Source organism: Diaporthe batatas (genome assembly GCF_019321695.1).
Source record: "Diaporthe batatas strain CRI 302-4 chromosome Unknown Contig00002, whole genome shotgun sequence".
NCBI classification, from domain to species: domain Eukaryota; kingdom Fungi; phylum Ascomycota; class Sordariomycetes; order Diaporthales; family Diaporthaceae; genus Diaporthe; species Diaporthe batatas.
In genome coordinates, this window is record NW_025408549.1 from 2,582,473 (window position 1) to 2,604,230 (window position 21,758).

General features: G+C 52.1%; 6 protein-coding genes across 6 annotated transcripts; 2 read left to right on the forward strand and 4 right to left on the reverse strand.

The window, feature by feature from the left end:
- Positions 1–804: 804 nt before the first annotated feature.
- KVR01_001114 (uncharacterized protein) lies at positions 805–1,765 on the reverse strand (the record flags this gene model as incomplete). The annotated part of the gene is made up of 3 exons (XM_044793664.1): positions 805–857; positions 951–1,298; positions 1,357–1,765. 3 exons carry the CDS (start codon positions 1,763–1,765, stop codon positions 805–807), a joined length of 810 nt encoding a protein of 269 aa, XP_044649069.1.
- A 242-nt stretch (positions 1,766–2,007) lies between these two features.
- KVR01_001404 (uncharacterized protein) lies at positions 2,008–3,888 on the reverse strand. The gene has a single exon (XM_044789197.1). The coding sequence runs from the start codon at positions 3,604–3,606 to the stop codon at positions 2,272–2,274; it is 1,335 nt and encodes a 444-aa protein (XP_044649359.1). The 5' UTR covers positions 3,607–3,888; the 3' UTR covers positions 2,008–2,271.
- Positions 3,889–4,976: 1,088 nt separating this feature from the next.
- KVR01_001201 (uncharacterized protein) lies at positions 4,977–7,194 on the forward strand. The gene is made up of 2 exons (XM_044782188.1): positions 4,977–5,305; positions 5,365–7,194. Exons 1-2 carry the CDS (start codon positions 5,024–5,026, stop codon positions 6,973–6,975), a joined length of 1,893 nt encoding a protein of 630 aa, XP_044649156.1. The 5' UTR covers positions 4,977–5,023; the 3' UTR covers positions 6,976–7,194.
- A 405-nt stretch (positions 7,195–7,599) lies between these two features.
- KVR01_001155 (uncharacterized protein) lies at positions 7,600–10,498 on the forward strand. The gene is made up of 6 exons (XM_044790458.1): positions 7,600–7,910; positions 7,964–8,004; positions 8,083–8,908; positions 8,972–9,247; positions 9,298–9,700; positions 9,772–10,498. Exons 1-6 carry the CDS (start codon positions 7,676–7,678, stop codon positions 10,409–10,411), a joined length of 2,421 nt encoding a protein of 806 aa, XP_044649110.1. The 5' UTR covers positions 7,600–7,675; the 3' UTR covers positions 10,412–10,498.
- Positions 10,499–10,521: 23 nt separating this feature from the next.
- Positions 10,522–11,408, reverse strand: KVR01_001542 (uncharacterized protein; the record flags this gene model as incomplete). Its single annotated transcript, XM_044790226.1, has 2 exons — positions 10,522–10,733; positions 10,802–11,408. 2 exons carry the CDS (start codon positions 11,406–11,408, stop codon positions 10,522–10,524), a joined length of 819 nt encoding a protein of 272 aa, XP_044649497.1.
- A 1,757-nt stretch (positions 11,409–13,165) lies between these two features.
- KVR01_001134 (uncharacterized protein) lies at positions 13,166–14,391 on the reverse strand (the record flags this gene model as incomplete). Its single annotated transcript, XM_044794198.1, has 2 exons — positions 13,166–13,790; positions 14,066–14,391. The coding sequence occupies 2 exons, from the start codon at positions 14,389–14,391 to the stop codon at positions 13,166–13,168; spliced, it is 951 nt and encodes a 316-aa protein (XP_044649089.1).
- Between the last annotated feature and the right edge of the window lie 7,367 nt (positions 14,392–21,758).

A 21,758-nucleotide genomic window follows, 5' to 3' on the forward strand; every position in this document is an offset into this window, starting at 1 on the left:
TTTTGTCCACCAGCTTTTCCATTGTATTCAAGAAGGCGGTGTTATTTTCCGCTTGTCCTTACTCTGTATGTTTCGCGGTGCACACGCGGCGGCTCCAGGTAGCCAAAATCACATGCATTATCCGGAAGGAGGAACAATCAACCAGGGCCGCTCACAGCCGAAAGTTCCGGGCAGTACGAGCGGGCCCAAGCGTAGATCTTCCACACCGAGGCCTCCGAGTCTGATCGGTGTTCTCTGTCCGATTTCCAGTACGGTTCTGGCTCCGGCTCCACGGGAGACCGTAACTTGCCGTCGTCGCGATGCAGAACCAATTTCAACGAGCGACGATGTTGGTGCTATCATGAGGAGGACTGGGACTCGAGTCAGGACACATACCCCCTGAAACCCTTGCCCTTCCCCAGGAGTCAGAACGGTGTTTCTTTGTGCCGGAATGAAACTTGGGAACCTGTCTGCGTCTCGAGAGTAGTTGGCTTTTAATACTCAATGTGGACATCGCGTCAGCCCACGTGACACGTTCTCTTGCTACAAACTCTGTCAATCTCTGTCATCGCAATCAGAGGACTACCGCTCAGGCTCGCAATGAAGTCACATGGGAATCTGATTGATGCGAGTGGTATGGCTTACTATGCCCAATCAAGTGCAACAGCCCTGTAGCTATACTCCATTCGGATGAGCAACATGCTTTTGGCGCATGGATACACACATACATCTTTGCACTGGTGTTTCTTGCGGATCGAATCCTCAGGTGCTCGCTCACGCCCGCCTAGCCAGATTCTGCAACCTCTCGAGGTTTCCCACTAACTCTCACAGGTTGATTCTCAGACTGAGATGGTTGTCGAAGGTAACTGTACCCCAGTCTGTTATATGTCAGTGATATACTACGCAGTTGCAAGGTTCCAAATTTTGGCGGACGGGCATCAGTGAAGGCATTGGGTGACGAAGATACTTACATGGCTCCATTCCGCCATTGCCAACGTTGACGTATGTGTCGGTGCCAAAAATGCCTTGTTCAGACATAGCCAAGAGCCAGTCCTTAATGTCGCCAGTGAAGTTTCCCTGGTATTTGTCGTTCTCGGGCACCAACAATGACGAAACAGTAATTCCTGTGTCTGTGTTCTTCCCTTGGTACAACTTCCAGCCGTCTTTGCCGAACAGGCTGATTGTCGCAACGGGACCCTCTGACCATCCAATTGGGACCTGTCCGCCTTCATAATGAAGCCACAGCATGAGTTCTTGGGCATTTGTTGATGTAGAGTCTCCTTTAGTATCGGATGTCATGAAGTCATAGACCACGTTTCCTGAGAGCTAGTGTCAGCAATGGATTGTGAAGATGCACCTTGCCATGCTGAGACTAACCTTTGTACGCTGTCGTATTGCTAATAGTCCATTCGTAGGTACTAGGGATGGAAGAGATAGCACTGAGCTGAGTCTCGAGGTTTTGCGTCAATCCAATGAAAGAATAGCCTTTGACGACGTTGGTCGAAACAGCCTCGTCAATATCCCAAACGCTGGACCAGTGGATCGTCTGGTCGTCCCCTGACCCAGTGAAGTCAAAGTACTCCGTGCAGCAGGATCCCGAGATATCCTGATAGTTGTAGTTCATCGAATACACGATCCAAGGAGTGCCTGAGATGACTTGGTAATCATTCGGGGCCCCGCAGAACTTGGCAGTGGCAGCCGAGGAGGCCCGCTCGACAACGGCAGCGGCGGTACGTGTTGCCGCTGTGGTCGCAATTAGAAGCGCAGGGAGAGAATGAAACGCCATATTGTGGTTGAAAGAACGTGGGTGGGCGAACCGAGCGATAGAACGGGCTGCCACTGTAATGTTCGACTTCAATTCCAGCTGATGTCAGAACATCAAACAATGAGTATGTCTAGAGGATCCGTGATAGCGTGCAGCCGCGATCTTTAATATCTGTCTGCATTGAGTCTTCATCTTGATGACATACTGTGCGGCGTTGTCATTGGTGGGTCAAGTTTCCACCTCCAAGAAAGGAGGAGTTGCAATTAGAATTGGCCAACCTGATGTTTCATTTCAGTGAAACAGTAGCGGGAGATTCTCTTTCTATATCACCCAACCCTAATCAAACCCCGTAGTTCTGGACCTACGCAGAGGTCTTTTGCATTTATTAACCCCAGTATCAATGTGGCCCATGCATATTTCGTCACATCGACTTTAATAAATCCCCTCCAAACTCCCAACCCAGGCACTTCTGAACTGCCCGGACTCCTGGTCCGTGAGCTCGGGCTCCACACATTTGACCTTGGATTCTAAGATTTCTCAAAGAACTGATTCTTTGGCCGTGGTAGGCCCAGATGTTCGCGTAGCGTCGTCCCTTCATAATCCTGACGGAATATGCCCCGACGTTGAAGTTCCGGAACCAGCCGCTCGACGACATCATCAAGACCTTGCGGAAGGAAAGGAAAAGTCACAGTAAATCCATCAGACCCATCCTCAGCCAGCCATCGGCCCATCTCATCGGCAATGCTCTCTGGGGTCCCCACGAACGACAGACCCGCATACCCGCCAAACCGCTGTGCCAGCTGCTTGACCGTCAGTCCCTCGTCTTTTGCGAGCTTGACTGCGCCCTCCCGAGCCGTCTTGCTCGCGTTTGTCTCGGGCAGATCTTCCGGCAGAGGCCCATCTGGGTCGAAACCAGATGCATCGGTCCCCAGCATAACGGACAGGGATGCTATGGCGCTATCATAGTGCACCAGGCTATCCAGCTTGAGCCGCTTTGCCCTGGCATCCTCGAGCGAGTCGCCGACAATGATCATAGCTGCGGGGAGAATCTTGAGGTGCTCAGGATTCCTGCCAGCTGCTACCGCACGGCCTTTGATGTCCGCGTACAGGATCTTGCCGGACTCCAAGTCTCGTGGGGAACAGAAGACAAGCTCCGCTGTCTCCCCTGCGAGCTGTCTACCGGGGTCACTCTGGCCGGCCTGGACGATCACAGGCCAGCCTTGGATTGGGCGGGCGATGTTCAGCGGGCCACGAACGCTCAATTCGTCTCCCTTGTGGTTTAACGTGTGTATCTTGTCCGGGTCGACGTAGATGCCGCTTTCCTGGTCGCGAATGAAGGCGTCGTCAGCGAAGCTGTCCCAAAGCCCCGTAACGACGTCGTAGAACTCTCTGGCTCGCTTGTACCGGTCGCCATGCTGCATGTGCTCGTCCTGGCCAAAGTTCTTGGACGACTCTAGGTTGCCGGTCGTGACGATATTCCAGGCTGCTCGACCGTTGCTGAGGTGGTCTAGAGAGGCGAAACGGCGAGCGATGTGGTATGGCTCGTCGTATGTCGTCGATGCAGTCGCCGCCAGTCCAATCTTCTCTGTCACAACCGACAGAGCAGATAGCAGCGTGAAAGGCTCGAAAGACGTCACAGTATGGCTGCGCTTGAGAGCCTCAACAGGCATGTTCAACACGGCAAGATGGTCAGCCATGAAGAATGCATCGAACTTTGCAGCCTCGAGCTTTGTGATAAATGACTTCAAATGCGCCAGGCTGAAGTTGGCATCAGGGAACGAGCCCGGATACCGCCAAGCTCCGGTATGGAGACTCACGGGTCGCATAAATGCGGTGAGGTGTAGTTTCTTTGACGTGGACATTTCTGAATTCTTTCCAAGGTTCTTTCATAAGTCTGCTGCGGCCAGGACTCGCTCGAACAGACACAGACAAGATGAAGTCTCAACCTTCATGTTGCCAGGGATGGACTTTTGGGCTCTCTAATGTTCGGCACGGGTGTGGTTGATGTCCGGGTGATGACAAATGGATTGCACCATCGCGATGGCGACATCGACGCATGTGCCCAGGTGGGAGGGGCAAGTGAGCGTCGACTAATCACCAAGACAATGAGTCGTATAACTATTGAGACACAACTTCCGAACGACACACAAATTCGTAAGCAATACTAATCTCCCTCCGATATTTCCGGATTTAAAGAGTTGGAAACCCGAGCTAAGTCAACCAGTCTTATAATACCAAATCCACGGCTCAGAGGTTGTGGATGCGTCCCTTTGCCCCTGGCCTAAAATAAAGTGAGGTAAGGCCGATGACCTTTGAAGCCAAATCAGCGAAACTGCACAATTTTCTTGGTACCTAGGTAGGCAGCTTCATGGCACAGAAACGTAATCGGCGTGAGATTTCAAATTGCATGACTGGCCCCAGCAAGTGGACTACGAAATTCCGGCTGACCAATTTTAGTACCTACTTAGGTACCCAGGTGGGCATTCACACCGTTGTTGATCAGAAGCAGGCTTCAAGCTAGAGGATGCCTTCTTTAGCGTCTTGGTACTACCGCCTAGGTATCAACACACATAAGCCTTGGGGCCCATGGACATTGGGCATAACTGCCAAAAGTGCGGCCGTTCCATTCTAGCAATCAAATTTACACATTCCACAGTGGTACGCGTGCATGAGTTGCTGCAATATAGAGGCCAGATTGACATTCAAACTCAGATCTTGAGAATTCAATTTCGAATGCCCAGCCTAAAACATCAATGATAGTAGCACTGGGCCCTGGTATAATTACTTAAGTAGCTTTTGCCACATTGGATGTTCGTATATCGCTTCCAAATGCTCGATTAAGTGTTCGACTAGGCCTGCTGCTGACTTCGCTGCATACCGGTATGGCTGACCGGGGCTGTCGGGTCGAACCATCTTTATCACATGGTTCAAAATGAGGCTGCGCTGTGATTTCGTTGGACGTCATCCGAACCGCTAGGAGTCTCATTGGTGCAACCCATCTATGCGATGCATGCCCAACGCAGCCCAAGAGGAGTTTCCAACCTGTGCTTGCTCGACGCGAAGTGTTGTCGCCCGTCAATTGGTGCACCATGGTGTACAGCATCTTCACCGGTACACGTCCCGAGAGACACCACTGCATTTGCTAGTCCGCGAACAGAGAGCCAGGTACATCATAAAGTCACATCCAGCACTCTTCGATGATCCTCCGGGAAGTTCACGCTGTTACATTTCCGCTCCTTCTTCTGATCTATCATAGGAAGTCGAATCAGCGCAGAAATCATGGCAACGTTGACTCTCAATGGTCTAGAAGCTGCACTGAGCGCCCTGCATCTAGATGCTCTACCAGCCTTTGAGCAAACCAAGCCTCTTGACAAGCCTCTTGACATAGCACGGTGCTACTTAGCCAGTATACTCGAAAATGTGGCAAACGTCGGATCCGATGTTGCATACAACGCTATCCAGTGGCCTAACAACGTGTACAATGGCGACTTGGTCGTAATCTTGCCTAAGCTCAGCCGAGGAGGCGACCCAGAAGAGTATGCGTTGGAAATCATTCCAAAGGTAATTTTAAGGCGCGACGGCAGTCCTTGCATGGGAAAAATTACTGAACGGCTAGCTAGTTTCCACGCTGCCCTCTCTTCATTCTCCCTTTCGCAGATGGGGTCCACTTACGTATGCAATTCGATATTCGTCCTCTAGCGCGTTTACTGCTCCCGTATATCCGCGATCGAGGAGAGTCGTATGGCTTTGAGTCACAGTCCGGATCGGGGGACATTGAAAATGCCATTTCCGGGAAGAGGAGAGTTGTGATCGAGTTCTCTTCACCGAATATTGGTGATAGGTTCCACGGGAAGCACCTTCGAAGCACTATGCTTGGGTCGCACCTCGCACAGATTCACCATTCCATGGGTTGGGAAGTCAGCGCAATCAACTACCTCGGGGACTGGAGCAAGAAGACTGCCCTGGTTGGCGTGGGCTGGGAGGATCTGGGGCTTGGAAGTGAAGAAAAGTTTACCGAAGATCCCATTGGGCACATGCTCGAGATATATAACGAAGTCGAGAGACAATTTGCCCCTGAACAAAAGCATGCTAAAGAAGTCAGGGACAAAAGCTTGAAAGGAGTTGACGAGTTCAAGGGTGAGGACACGGCCACTATTGAGTCTCAGGGGCTATTCGCCAAAAGAAACGACTTCTTCACACGCATGGAAAGTGGTGATCCGAAAGCTGTCGACCTCTGTGAAAAGTTCAGAGGAGTCAGCATCGAACAGTACAAGGCGCTATACAATCGGCTCAACGTCGTCTTCGACGAGTACTCGGGAGAATCACAGATACACGTTGGCCCGATGAATGAAGTTGAAGACATCCTGAGAGCCAAGAATTTGCTGGAGGAGCAGGAGGGTAGCTGGATGATCAACATGAAGAAGCATGGGGAAAAGGGTGGTGCTGCCATCATTCGCGACCGCACCGGCAGCCACACTTACCTCTTGCGGGACATCGCGTCCGCTATCGAGAGGCATAAAACGTTCCGCTTCGACAAGATGCTATATGTCGTCGCTTCGGATCACGATCTGCACTTTCAGAGGCTGGTCAAGATCTTGGAGATGATGGGCATGGGCGATCTCGCGGCCAAAATACAGCATGTGCACTTCAGTAAGAACTCTCACGTTCCAGATGATATTGATCGAGGCGATGTTCTGGAGGGAATATTGCTTCATAGCAAAACAGAAACCGAGAAAGTGCTCGCGGACGAACTCGACAAGTTGTCTCTCCTGGAGAAAGCAGGGCACAACATGGATTCTTTATGTGCAGCCAGCCTCCAGATTGACGGTCTCAGCGCGAAGAGGGCCACTGACCACACATTCAATCTTGGAAAGAACCCATCCGGGCCTGAGTTTCTGTTCACCCTTGCCAGGATCAAGGGCCTGGTTGAGGGGCGAAGTGTCCCGGATGTGTCAGCTCTCTCGGATGACGACCTGGCTTCGATCGACGACGAGACATTTGCAGACCTACTACGGCTTCTGGCGCAATTTCCCGATGTCGTTGCAGCAACCTATAAATCCTTTGAGCCTTCACTTGTCGTGTCCTTCCTGGCGTCTGTGTCCAGTCAGGTTTCGGAGGCTCTGGATGACCTTGGAGATGGAAACGACGTTCTCGGATCACGCGCCGCTGTAGTTGATGCGGCGCGCCAGGTTCTAGAGAATGGTCTGAAGTTACTCGGGATCGTCGCTTGAGAGATTTGGGACGCTGATATCTGGTGGAGTGCTGAGGTTGAGGCAGTCAATTTTGCTCACGGGTCGGCCGGGAACTGGTATGGGGGTACATATGACTAGCGGTTCTAATGGAACGCCCCTGACACGCGAACTTTCAAGGTTGTTCCATGACCTAATATTGGAGACTTTGTATCCTGTAGCGGATAAAGAAAGTAACTTAGATGCTTGCAAACTTTCGAAGCCGGCTCTTGGTTGCCTGTGACCGTCCCCGAAGCCGTCTGCATTTCACAGTGAATCTTACAGACGTGCGACCCCAGTACCTGACCAGATGACGATGCCAGATCCATACTAGTAGGTGCTACGCCAAGTTGCAGTCTCGACAAATTCAGAACCCCTAACCAAGCCTGCTTGGCCAAGCAGCCCTGGAGGACTTCCCCGCGCCTGGTACACTGACTGCGATGTGAATGATGTTTTGCAGCGTCAGTGAAATTAGCGACGACCCCGCAACGAGCCAAATATCCGAAGAGTGTAACGTTGGAGTGCAGGATGGGCTGCACGGCTTGCAGTCGGTCAATAACTGTCTGCGCGATCTTCAGATGGGATGAACCGTTGCACATCAAGCTTTTGGCTCGAGCCAAATAAATGCGTACTTAAGCTACCTCCCATCCTTTCTTCGACTATCTTGAGGGCACTGCGAATTTCGGAAAGGTCCCCAAGGAAGATGGCGCGTTACTCTTGGCTCATTTTGCTGGCCCAGCTGCTTCTCGAGGGCAGTACACCAGTACTCGGCCAGAATACGAGCACAGATATCTTTCAGTACATCGACTCTCTGATTGGGACGACTAATGGAGGTCATGTGTTCCCCGGAGCCACTCTGCCATTTGGTATGGCCAAAGCCGTCCCGGACGTAAATAGTGACGAGAGGCAGGGAGGGTATGCATCTGATGATGGCGAAAGTGAGAAATCGACCTGTTCCGATTCAATAGCCAACAAGCTAACATCAACTCAGTCTCTGGTTTCTCGCACATGCACGACAGCGGCACAGGCGGAGTGAGTTGTCTCAAGAAGACTTGACCTGCTCACAAATCACTGAGAGCACCCAACTCACAAATTGACTACACCATTCAGGGACAAGGCAAAGGCAATTTCCCACTATTTCCTCAGACAGGCTGCCCCGACGACGACATTTACCAGTGTGATTTTCCAAAGGCGCTCCGGGCAGTCAAACGAGTCAACGAATCGGTTCAGGCTAGCCCAGGCTACTTTGCTCTGACACTGAACACCTCCATCCACACGGAGATGACAGTGTCCAACCGCACCGCCCTCTACCGCATCAAGTTCCCAGGGCCATCGTCTAATGAATCAGCCACCTCTCTGCCTTACAGTCCCCTCATCCTGGTCGACCTTACAGATCTATCCGATAGCCGCAGCAACGGCAGCATAAGCGTCGACCCCAGTACCGGCCGTATAGTCGGCAACGGGACTTTCGGCCCGTCCTTTGGCGACGGGAGTTACGACCTGCACTTCTGCGCGGACTTCCAGGGCGCATCCATCCGTGATACGGGCATCTTCCAGAACAATCGCCCCGGCCGTGAGCCAAAGTCGCTGCGCACGTACGGCACCGGTTCCACGAGCCCGATCCCAGGCGGGGCATGGGTGCAGTTTCACCCGCCGGACGAGGCCGACCAGATTCAGGTCAGGGTCGGGCTGAGTTACATTAGCGTGGACCGGGCGTGCCAAAATGCCGAGTCGGAGATCCCTGGGGACTTTGACTTTGATGGCACGAAAGCCGCCGCGGAGGCGGCGTGGAGAACGAAGCTGGGCGTTGTATCGGTGGATCCGACCGGTGTCAACAGCACTTTTCTTACGACATTCTGGTCCGGCCTGTATCGAACATTTATCTCGCCGCAGGATGTGACAGGCGAGAACCCGCTGTGGGAGAGCTCTGAGCCATGTGAGTATTTAACCTACCTTGTCAATCCTATCAGCAAAGCACATTCTGAACCTGAACTGGCAGACTATGACTCCTTCTATTGTATTTGGGATTCATATCGGAGCATTCATCCTCTCATCACCCTTCTTGACCCTCTCAGTCAGACACTCATGATACGGAGTCTCATCGACATATACCGCTTTGAAGGCTGGCTGCCCGACTGCCGAATGGATTTGTGCAAGGGATTCACACAGGGCGGTTCCAACGCAGATGTGGTCCTTGCGGATACGTTCGTGAAAGGCTTCACGGACGGCATAGACTGGGAGGCAGGATATGAGGCTGTCGTTCAGGATGCGGAAGGTGAGTGATGGTCCGAACATGATCAAACAGCCCTAACAAGAAGAGTCCAGTCGAGCCTCCCAAATGGTCCGTTGAAGGCCGCGGTGGCCTCGCCAGTTGGAAGAGTTTGAACTACATCCCCGCCGACGACTTCGATCCGTACGGTGTTGGGCCATTCACGAGGTCCATTTCACGAACTGTGGAATATGCATACAACGACTTTGTCATTGCTTTGATGGCGAAGGGGCTCAACAAGACAGCTGACGCAGAGAAGTACATTGAAAGATCCGGATACTGGGTGAACCTGTACAAGGAAGACCAGACGTCGTTTCTCAACATCTCACAGGACCAAAGTCCTTGGGTAGACAGCGGCTACAACGGATTTCTAATGCCAAAGTATTTGAACGGCACGTTTGGGTTCCAGGATCCGTCACTGTGCTCCCTACTCTACAACTTTACTTCTTGCTACCTGAAGTAGGTCTCATCCTCTCAATTTGGAGTTAGCTTCGAGCGAATGCAATTTGACGCTGATGTTGTTGCACAAGTGCCAACGGACACGAAACATACGAGGGCAGCTCATGGCTATATACATTCTACGTCCCCCAGGACATGGCTACCTTGATTACCACCCTGGGGGGGCCCGAGAGGTTCGTCTCTCGGCTGCAATACTTCCTCGAAACCCCAGGTCTGAACTACATCGGTGACGAGCAATCCTTCCTGCCCACGTACCTGTTCCACTATGCTGGCCGGCCAGGACTGTCTTCGTACTACCGGCATTTCTATATCCCCAGCCAGTTCAATGAGTCTATCAACGGCATCCCTGGGAATGACGACAGCGGTGCCATGGGCAGTTTCATAGGCCTGACCATGATGGGTCTGTGGCCAGTCAGCGGGCAAGACGTCTATCTCATCACGCCGCCCTTCTTCCGAGAGGTCAACATCACAAATCCGATGACAGGCAACGTCGCCACGGTCCGGAATGTCAACTTTGATGGGGACAGCTACCAGAACATCTACGTGCAGAGCGCCAAGTTGAATGGGCAGTCGTACACCAAGAACTGGATCTCACATTCTTTCTACAGGGATGGTGGCGTGTTGGAGCTAACGCTGGGTGCCAACGAGAGTAGCTGGGGGGTGGGGCACGAGGACCTGCCCCCAAGTATTTCCTCGGGGTATTTCACTTGATGCAGAGCACGCATTCAGCGGTAACCAGAAAATTGAAATACATATGTGCAGGGTCTACCCAAATATAGATCTTCGCCGGGCACTGCGAGTATCAAGGAATCTCTAAGAATCTACAGCTCGTCCTTGCTATCAGCCTTGACGGCGTCCTGTCCCTCTTTGTCTATTGACGCGCCGGCCTTGGCGCTCAGAACTTGGGCCTTGATGGTGAACTCCATGGCCCTCTCTGTTGTGGTCCTGTCAGGGCTTGTGTAGCCCGTGGGCCATGCAACAACACCGCCGTCGACCGGCTTGGGTCCGTACTTGGTGAGGTCGATCAGGGTGCCTGACCATGGCGAAATGTCAGCAGATGTACCGACTCGGCAGGTCAAGATACTGTAAGGGTGGTCTTACCTTCACATTTGCTCCCCTCGGCAACCCACAGCGGCAACATGTCGTAGACCGCACCGGGGGCGAAGATGACGGCCTTCTTCTCGTCCAACGGTCTCAGCTTGTCCACCTTGTCCAGGTCTGGCACCTTTGCGGTCTTCTTGACCGTCTCGCCGTCGGTGGGCTTCTGGTAGACGGCAAAAAGGCCCTTACCGGGGCCGTCGCTCCTCTCCTGCTCCTCGATCCACTCCCGCACTCTGAGGGGAACGTCTGAGTACTCCATCCTGAGCAGGTTACGCTCATAGCGGTGCGCGTCGATGCCATCCCACCCGCCTGGGTATGGGCGGCCGCCAAAGAAGTCCTTGAGGGCCTCACTGTAGGGGGCGAGGCCGTTGGGCTCCTGCAGCTGGAGATCATGCAGCTGGTACTCGAACGCCTTGAAGGTCCGCTGGCTCTCGCAGGCTGCGTCGAAGTATGCGAGCCTGGAGGAGGAGAAGGGGTCTGCCCATGTGAAATTGTCCAGCTTTGTGGGCTCCAACTTGGGCGGAATGCTGGCGTCCGGTCCTGGCACGCCGCCTCCCAGGGCGGGAGACAGCAGCAGAGCGAGGGAGAGAAGGGATGGTGTCTGCATTGTGGGGTTGTCTTGGTCTTGAAGTCTTGCAAAGGATGACCTCAGGACATGCGTCCGAGGTTGTTGTTATATGGGCTGAGCAGTGCAAAACTGGTTCGCTGTCCTCATCGGAGGCGTCTTCCGCATTACCCTTTTCGTCTGCCCAGCCTGGGAGAGCCCTCGGGGGGATGCATGGCAACAAGGCGCCACGCTCATGCGCCTTTCCACGTCCACGGTCAACTGGTACTTTAGATATTCTTCGGAATCGCGTCTCCGCAACTTGAATACATCCCACTGCAGACTCAGGAGTCAGGACCCCACCCCCACTTGGACCTCCAGGGCTGATGGGTCGATGCAAACAGAGGCTCTCACATACCCCAATACCCCGACATCACCCCCACCCAGCCTCCCGTCTTACCCCACTCCTCCGGTGGCCATTGTACGGCTCTTTGGCACTTCCTACGATACCTAGGTACTTAAGTACCTGGGTACATACTTACCTACTTAGGTAAAGATGATTACCTAGGTACTAAGTACCTAGGTAGGTATCCTATGGGGCTTGGCTGTCCCCTCTGTTTTGGCGGGTGCGAGTCACCTCATAATGCTCCAGGCCTCTGACAGCTATGCCGCGGGAACAGCTGGGTGAGAGGAGGCTGGCTGCCTTCTTCCTTGTGCAAGCTTGTTCTCCAATGCTCAAGTGTTGGCAGTACAACTGTCTACACACCGCCATGGTTGACATCTACCGCATAGAATGTAGTATAAAGGACTAGTATAAAGATCTGAGAGGGTGCATGCTACCTGTGTGATTGTCACCAACTTCCATAAGTGTGAAGTCTTTGTCAGAATAATAAATATTGCATTTGATCCAAACTTCGTATTCAGCTGCTGAATAATATTGAGGGATGATAAGTTATAATCAGTTTATTTATATTGCTCCTTGGATGTCTACGGAGTAGAAGCGAAACCACTTATTTACATTGCAACAACTAGAGCGTTAATAGAATTTCATGCAAATGTCAGTGGGTTCACCATCTCTAGGTCATACTAATGCTAACAAAGTTTCAAAGCCCTTTCTTTAATGGCATTATACACCATCCTTCCGGACTTGAATTGTTCGGGTCCTTGCGCCGACTGATCGGGACCGGCCACAATTATGATAAGATACAGGTCTCAATTGGATTGGTTGGTTTTGTTGGCAGTTTGGACAGCCAATCCTCTCGCCTACTTAGTTGTCTTTATAAACGTCACACACACACGAGTCCGTTGGCCTGGTAATTGCTCTTAGAGAGTCAACCCCATTTTTACGGTGATTGGCTGGGACTCCATTTCGATTCGTGCCATTTGTACACCTTGAGCTATACATAACAAGTACTTGAGCGGGCTTGCCCTACTAGTACTACCTCCACGCATACATCGATGAATTTTCCACTGTGTGAGCCCCGATTATCCATGGGGTAGCATGCTTGGACGACAACAGATGGTATTCGCAGACGTATTGATTATCAACGCTATAATCACTAACGACTTAGTCCCCAGTCGAAACTGCCTAGGTAGGTTTGCGCGTTCGTGGTATATTCGCAAACGTTCCTACTATATCCAGTCGTTCACATAGGAAATTGACTCTCGTGATGGTGTGTCTGGTTCCACCCAGCCCAATGCCTCCGTCCCGTGTCAAAGTTCACTACCTAGGTAGGTAGCCACCACTCCCCTGCCATCCAGGTTACTGCCAACACGCTCAAATCAATTTGAGGCAGAGTTATCTGCAACAGTCGCATGGACTATGCGGATTGCTTCTTCCAGGGGTCAACGTAACAAGTCCTGCACCTCCAGTTCAAGTCTGTCTTCGGCTTATTTCTAAGAACTTTTCTGGTCTGTGGGTCTTTATCCATAAGCGCTCTACCAAGTTCTCGCAAGCAGAAAGCATGTTTTTGAGGCACAGAGGCGCAGTTGTCGTAGGACACGGGGTAATGGACCTGCTGCTCGCGCGCCCGGGTCGCGGGAAAGCTGCCCAGGGCGGGTGTCATCGGCTCCCGTACCGCAGTAGAAAACGGCAGATTGCACACGATGCACCTAGCCGGCGGGTTCGCTAGATTCTGGTCGAGTTCTTCGGTTGTGACGTGTTTGGTGACGGGAAGTAGGTCTTGCATGAGGGTGTGGAAGGCATCGCGCTCCTCGACGTTTAGGTCGTGGAATGTCTGACGGAGGTCCTCCATTCGGTTGGCGATGGCGTTTGATATCGAGTTCAGATCTCTTCTGGGCTGGTAATCGCTTCTCTCCAGTTGGCTGAAATACTGTATCATATTGTGATACGAGTCCCAGAACTCGGGATCGATGAGCCTTTGTGACCTAACCAACTGCCTTCGCCGGCGATCATTGAAAGGTGTTGTACCAGTTTCAGCAATTCTGTACGAGAACTTATAGTTTATGTTGAGAGATGCGTTTCTCGGGTACAGCATAGGAATAATGGTTCTCCCGATGTAGTCACCAAGCATTTCTGGGACTCCCTGAGATACTTATGTTAGCCTAGCGTATCAAGTGCAATGGGAGACGTTTGTCCCATCCTGCCCGGAACATTTGAGTGGCTTCACATTGTCACACAGAAACCCATTGCCCGCAGTGACAATAGCTAGTAGCTCTCTCAGAGTGTGGATTTACCTACCGAATCAAATTTCACGAACGACACAATGATGTTGATGGCACTCCATTGGACACGCCCGAGCTCGTCGCCCTGGTCGAAAGGGGCGGCTCGCATAGGGTTCTGACGTCTCTGCAGGGCTTGGACCATCACACCAATCTTTCTGTCCATCGTGACGGCCGCTTCATGCGAGGGTGGCTCAAAGTTGTAAAGCAAACTTCTCTGGATCCCTTGAAGGTTCTCAGGGGACAAGTAATGGGCAGGCTGGCTAGCAGCTTCCTTCACACGGACTTCGTCGAATCGTTGCCCCAGTATCGGGAGCAGCTTTTGGGCCTCGGCGGTCCGGAATGCACGCGATATATTGTACATTGGTCGATATTGGCCTGGCGGACAGGCGCACACGGTCACGTCGTCCCTGCACTTCGGGTTCGGGCACCGGAGCTCTCCTAGTGTCCTGTATCAGCTTCTCAAACTCAGGCTTGGTCGTACTAGCACAACAGCCAACTTTGACCATGAAACCCTGCCTCTTCTTTCGTGGCCCCCGTTCCATCGGAAGCATTAGAAGGGAAAAGAGTACTCACTAGCAATTATTTCAACAGTACGTTCAATGCTGATAAAGTCCGTCTCCCTTTCTGTGGCAGCGACATTCATGAAAACTGCCAAAAAGTCAAGAAGGCTATCCACGTAATCGATGATATTACGAGCGAGATCACTCGCATCTGCCGTAATCGTGAAAGTATCATCCGTAGGGGCTTCTCGCTGTCTATCGAAAGTCGCCCAGTCCCCAGACAAATCGTGCCGCTCGCATCTGCCAGGAAATGTGACTTGCCGGGTCCCAAATCCCTCACCCGCGCAGGCAATAGGGCTGGAGCATGGTATTCTGGACTCTAGTGGGTGCGGCCCGCCTGGGCACTGTTTTTCAAGCATTAGTCACACATTCCGAGCTTTGTTGTGCATCCAGCTCTGCAGCTTCATGCGTGGCTTCTGGATATTCATTTCAGCGAACTCACATCTCTGTAGTATCTTATGTATTTAATACACATTGTTGCAGCCTGAATCTTGTTTCATTTCCGTGTGGCTGCACGACAGGCCCGAGTGAGACGCAAGGCGAGTTCGCCATTGGCGATCAGAACGGAGACTTATAGCCACCCTTGAAAGAATTCTAGCGCTCGTCGGCCGATCGATAAATGCAGACTTGTGCTCCTCGCAACAATGAGAGAGGCCCGGCTCAAGTTACAATAAATGTCCGGAAGCGTCCACTGGTCGATGGATACGACAAAGGCCGCGCTGCTTTGCTTTCAGCGTACATATCGACAAGCCTCGGAAGAAATCTTGAAATGAATAATTCTCACGTTAGAATTAATTGCAGGCTCAGAACAAAGGACTCTTCTGCCGTTGGCTATTACCACATCAGGTGTTGGTGGATAAGAGGGTTGTGTTCCATACTTAGGTAACTGCATGTGACTACTTAAGTACCCAGGTAATTGTGCATCATCTACAGAACAGAAGGAAAATGGCTTGACGCTTGGGCACAAATTTCATTATTTCAGAGTCTAGAAATATCGGAAATGGTTCAATGGGTACTCGCTTGAGCTGCCTGAATGCCGCGACCCGGATCACACGATAAATTTGGTTTTTTGACCTAACGTGAGGGTATTTTAATGCACAAAAAATCCCCCAAAGCAAGGAGACTTTTTTGGTTTTCTCTATTTGAATATAGGAGCATAGGGAGGGGGTTGGAGAAGTCATGCTCCGGCACAGGAAGGATTTGGTGGGCGAAACTCTAGGATTGGGCAAACCGAGACTACCGGTTCCTGCCTAGGTACCCGTAGATTGTATATTGGGATTTACCAGTCGAAAAGAAGCGCGGAAACAAGTCGATGTCGTGAGAGGAGTCTTTGCGAATAATGCCATGATGAATACGCCATGTTCTACCCTAGACTAAGACAAACATCATACATAGCGCCACATTCACGCCACAGTGCCCCCTGCCCAGGCGGTTCTTGTTGAGGTGTAAATATAATTCAGCGCGGTCCTGGCCATACTGTTTTGTCATTTCTTTGAAGCATGTCATTCATATCAATGACGACGTTACGGAATGTGCTTCCTGTGAGCGGGTTGCAGCATTCTTGCCGTTGCCACTCCGCTGCAGATTACTTGAGGTGGGTTTCTTAGCCATTTGCGAAAAGGACAGAACAGATCGGATTAGTTTGACTAATACTCAGGAGGCTACAAGTGCAGGCATGCATGTTGCGCCCGGCCGACAGGCTTCTCCTGAAGTCAACATATACAACTGGAGCATATCCAACGGTACTAAATTTACCCTGGCATATACCTTTACCCTGTGAAAAGTGAAGATCTAGGTGCCAGAGTTCTCTGTTTTAATATGAAGTGAACATGCTGTAAACATTCGGACCAGTCGGCAAATAGCGGCATTGAAGTTCAGGCGGTCTAGGCTGGCAGAGTCAAACACGTGGAGATTAGAATTTGAAATTGATTGTGAAGACATTGCTCCCGAGGTTCTCTGGAACGTAAGGTCGTTCTTGTCCAGGACCGCGTGTGGCGGTACGGACTGAATCCAGGGACTGAACCCTCCCTAGACGACACATGAATGGCCCCATTGTGCAGCTTTGTCGCACCCAAGATGTGTTTCCGAAAATTTGGGATGCAGTCCCAGCATTATCCAATTCACACCACAGTGTGTAGACTTTGCGGCTCTCATTTGTGTGTATATTATCACATACCTAGGTATCAAGTAATTTGGAGCACGGCTTCGGTATCCGTGGAGGGGCAAAGTCAGTACATGTTCGAGCTGAGGGAGAGAAGGACCACAAAAGGGGTACTGAGATGATCAAGCCTCGCGAGGGAGCCCGGACGTCTCTCTGGAATATAGAAATGTGAGACCATTTGCTCGCATTTTCGCACGGTAATAGCAATAGCCATCGTTCAGCTTGCTCATTCGTCCAATTGCCAAAATTAATCCAGTACCATGGAATGCTGGAATTCATTCTCTAATGCGGTCTGTTCCCAGGCCTTTCCGTGACATTGAATCGGAACCTGTTCCGCCTGCTCCTGGGCCCCTTTAGGAGGCTGTCAGCCTACTATATTATAGCTTTGCTAGGCCCGACTGCCTGGTTCTCAAACTCGTAGGTATCTGTAAACATCGGGTCTCCGTCTCTCGCTATGTTGCCACTCACTAAACGTTTCTGGGCCTTCGGCCTCTTGTTTTTTTCTAAGCAAGTCTTCTCCAAGATCGAGCCTCGAGAGGAGATTTGTCACACCTATCTCACGACTTGGATAGCCATCCCGACAGACAGCCCGGATAAAGGCATCGGGGGACTTCCAATCACCATCGTTGGCATCAATGGGCAGAACGGCCAGAATGGGCAGAACGGCCAAAACGGCCAGAACGGCCAGAATGGGCAGAACGGTCAGAATGGCCAGAATGGTCTGAACGGCCAGAACGGCGGCGGCAATGGCCAGAACGGCTCTGACGGCTCTGACGGCTCCAACGGCGGCGGCAACCCGACGGGGCCGTCTCAATCTGGGAATCCCGATGGACAGAACCCAGGCTCAATGACTACCTCTGCTCCTACCGTCAACCCAACCGATGGGCCGGGCCCTGCACCTACAAGTCTATTTCCACGACCAACTCTTCTACCAGACAATTCAGCATTTGCTGCAGTGGATATTCCTGCCGGTCAGCCGTTTTTCATATTCGTCAGAGGTCTCTTCAGGAACCCTAACGACATTCTCGACCCTACTCTCGGCAAAAGCCCTCCAGTGGATTTCCTCGAGTTAGACACCAGTCTGCCAGCTATTGTTGGAACACCACCACCACCCTATGTCGGGGTAGTATATGCCAATATTCAGGCTACCGAGCCCAATGCAGCTCCTCCCAAATTGATCAAGCTGAGGGCTCCTGGTGACACCTACAATGTCACTGTGCAAATCAACATTGGTGTTGGAGAGCCATCTTCCGCCGGCCCCATTCCTCCTGCGACTACAACGCCGGACACAATCTCTGACGGGCCAACTACACCACTTACTCCTCCGACCGATGTGAGCAGCGCCGAGGAACCAATCACCAGCTCAGAGCCCCCCGAGCCAACCCAAGAGCCAACCTCGATATTCCCGACTGCCAGTGATGACACTGATACCACCTCAACCCCCATCAGTGAGGTCGATTCGGCCACATCATCAGTGGACGAGGAAACTGAAGCACCCAGCGCTACACCAACGTCTTCCGAAATTGAGCAGTCTCCAGACAGCGGTGTTTCAAGCACAGAAGCCGTTTCTTCCAGTGACATTGATGTTCTCCCCACGAGCACTGAGGGTGGAGATGAAGAGATTCCAACCACGTCGTTCGATGAATCGCCAGGCCTTCCCACGGGAGCACCTTCATCAGACCTGAGTGAGACGGACGTGTTCCCTACACCTGGTGGAGACGAGTCTTCTGAGTTACCACCTACTCCTAGTGATGGAGGGGTCCCAACCAGCGCAGCTGCTACTCCCACCGATGTCCCAGGAGGGCAGTCGTCTTCCGCAGAAGGTGAGGGTCAAGCGCCTACGAGCAGCGAAGCGGGTGCGGGCAACCCACAGGATTCTTCAACAACAGCTCCGCTCGTGACCACACCGGCAGGTCTTGGTACTACAAGCGGCACAGCAACTTCAAGTGCCGCCGCTACCACCTCGACAGGAGCCTGTGTCAACGGCACCGGACCAGGCAATTACAAAGGCCTGTGCGAATACTCATGTCACTACGGGTACTGTCCTGAGCAGTGCACATGTACAGAGTACGGTACCAAGGTTCCCGCACCGCCAGAGACAGGCGAGCCGGGAGTCCCGAGGGAGGGACTGGACGCAAGCTACTCGGGACTGTGTAGCTATGCTTGCAATCACGGTTACTGCCCCGAAGCAGCCTGCGATCCTTGCACCTCGGGCACCGGAAGGAGCAGCTACAAAGCCCTTTGCGAATACTCCTGTCAGTTTGGATACTGTCCTCAGGCTGTTTGCCAGTGCAAAACTTATGGCGAACGGAACCCCGCACCGAAAGAGTTGGGTATCAAGGCAGAGCCCCAGACAGGGCGAGACCAAAGCTATGCGGGATTGTGCAGTTATGTGTGCAATCACGACGAGTCAAAATGTTCGCCTACGGAGTGTCGGATTGTTTCTCGACGTAAGTGAAAATATCTGAGTGGTCCATCTAGCGTGCCCTTAACCTGTCCAGCGTCAAGCTCCGTTGTGAGCTCGTCGACGAGTGTGTCATCAGAGGCGCTCGGGACGAGCTCTTGGTCCAGTCGGGAGGCTACCTCGTTGAATGCCTCGACCAGCGCTCCGTCTACTGTATTTTGGAGCCTGTCCTCGAGTGCTATCTTGAGTGCTTCTTCGACTGTGTTCTCGAGTGCCTCTTCGACCCCCTCGCCAGCTGTCACTACGGACTTGTCCTCAACTGTCTCTTCTAGTGACAGTAGCAGCTCTTCCTCCTCCAGCACAAGCAAATCCAGCACATCCAGCACATATAGCACTTCCAGCATGAGCACATCTAGCACTTCAAGTACCTCAAGTTCTTCAGAATCAGGGACTGCAAGCACTTCGAGTACTTCGAGTGGATCCAGCACAAGCACCTCAAGCGCTTCCTCCAGTTCTTCTGAATCAAGTTCTTCCGAAACAAGCACCTCAAGCTCTTCAAGCACCTCAAGCTCTTCAGAATCAAGCACTTCAAGCACTTCAAGCACTTCAAGTTCTTCAGAATCAAGTACTTCGTCGAGTGCCTCGTCAAGTTCTTCCGAATCAAGCACTTCCAGCACTTCAAGTTCTTCAGAATCAAGCACTTCCAGCACTTCCAGCACAAGTACTTCCAGCTCTTCAGAATCAAGCACATCTAGTACATCTAGCACAAGCACTTCCAGCACTTCATCAAGTTCTTCAGAATCAAGCACATCCAGCACAAGCTCTTCCAGCACTTCCAGCACAAGCACATCCAGTACAAGCTCTTCCAGCACAAGCACATCCAGTACAAGCTCTTCCAGCTCTTCCAGCACTTCCAGCACAAGCACTTCAAGCACATCCAGTACAAGCAGTTCAAGCACTTCTAGTACGAGTAGTTCAAGCTCTTCGGAATCATCAAGCTCTTCCACAAGTTCTTCCACCTCAAGTACATCATCAAGCACTACTAGTTCTTCCACAAGTTCCTCGTCAAGCTCTTCTCAGTCCAGTTCCTCCTCGAGTTCCTCGTCAAGCACATCCACCTCCTCGTCAAGCACATCCACCTCCTCGTCAAGCTCTTCTCAGTCCAGTTCCTCGAGTTCCTCGTCAAGCACATCCACCTCCTCGTCAAGTACATCCACCTCCTCGTCAAGCTCCTCTCAGTCCAGTTCCTCCTCGAGTTCCTCGTCAAGTACATCCACCTCCTCGTCAAGCTCTTCACAATCCAGCTCCTCTACCTCGTCAAGCTCTTCACAATCCAGCTCCTCCTCTACCTCGTCATCAAGTTCTTCAAGCTCACGATCTTTAGCTCCGACTATCGCATCAGCGGCCGGGAAGGCCCGTGTATATATTCAGACCAACACCGCGGGCGCCCTCGAGCCGTCAGCATTCCACCCCCAGCCTGTCAAGTTTGTTGATCGGGGAGGGGCAACAGGAGTCATGGCGGCATACGTGGCCCTTGAAACTCCCACGGACACCAATCACCCGGCATATAACAAGAAGGCCAAGATCATGAGGATCAAAGCGTCTTTCGACGATGGAGACACCTGGAGCCTCGTTAACAAGAAAGCGGCTCCTGCAGCTGGTGATAAATTTGGGGAGGTGTTCCAACGCGCGGTAGGCCCAGACGATATTGATGATGTGTCTTGCGTGCAAGTCACCGGCACTGGCACAATCCTCTGCGCCTTCCGAAACCACAGCTATAACAACGGGGTTCCAACAACATATCGCATCACTCTCGCCCGATCCGACGACTACGGAGTGACTTTCCCCGAAGGACTCGCCAAAACGATACACTCAGCACCCGCAGCAGCCCAAGACCCGGCTCTACCAACCAGGAACGGCAAGTGGCAGCCGACAATCAGACGGTATGACGACGCCTACCTACAGGTCTATTGGGCCGAGGAGGTCACCCAAACCGACGAGAACATTGTCATATGGGATTCGGTTGACGGGGGTACAACCTGGAAGTACCTCACGACAGCAGTTGGAGCTGACGAAAACAATCTCCGGGATGAATGGCCAGGTGTGGTCACCATTAGTGGCGATAAGAATCTGTGAGTATTGTCTTTTCACACCCCCCGCCCGGAATTGGGCTACGACGCCTTGGGTTTGAAATCGCTAATGTTCCATCTCACAGTCTCGTATTCCAGAGCAAGCCCGGCAGCGGTCCCGGTGTCAAGAGTATTTTCTGTGTCACCTCCCCCAATAAAAAGTTAGATGGGTCTTGGACCAAAGTACGAACCCTCATCCACACACCTGCCAACGGGAAGGAGGCTGCGCAGCCTCAGGTGATTAAAGTTGGCACCTACCTCGTAAGTCATGCCCTTCCTCAGAAGTTTTCATGTCGAAGTATTTGGAAGGCTTTGAAAGAGTCACTGACTAAGAATTGTGACAAAAGGTCGCTGCGTTCCTGACGAACGAGGGCAGCGCTTCAACCGAGGCCAATGGTGGCAACTTGATAGCATACACCAGCTCAAACGATGGCCTCAACTGGTATGGACCGACAACTCTTAGTACCGGCGGTG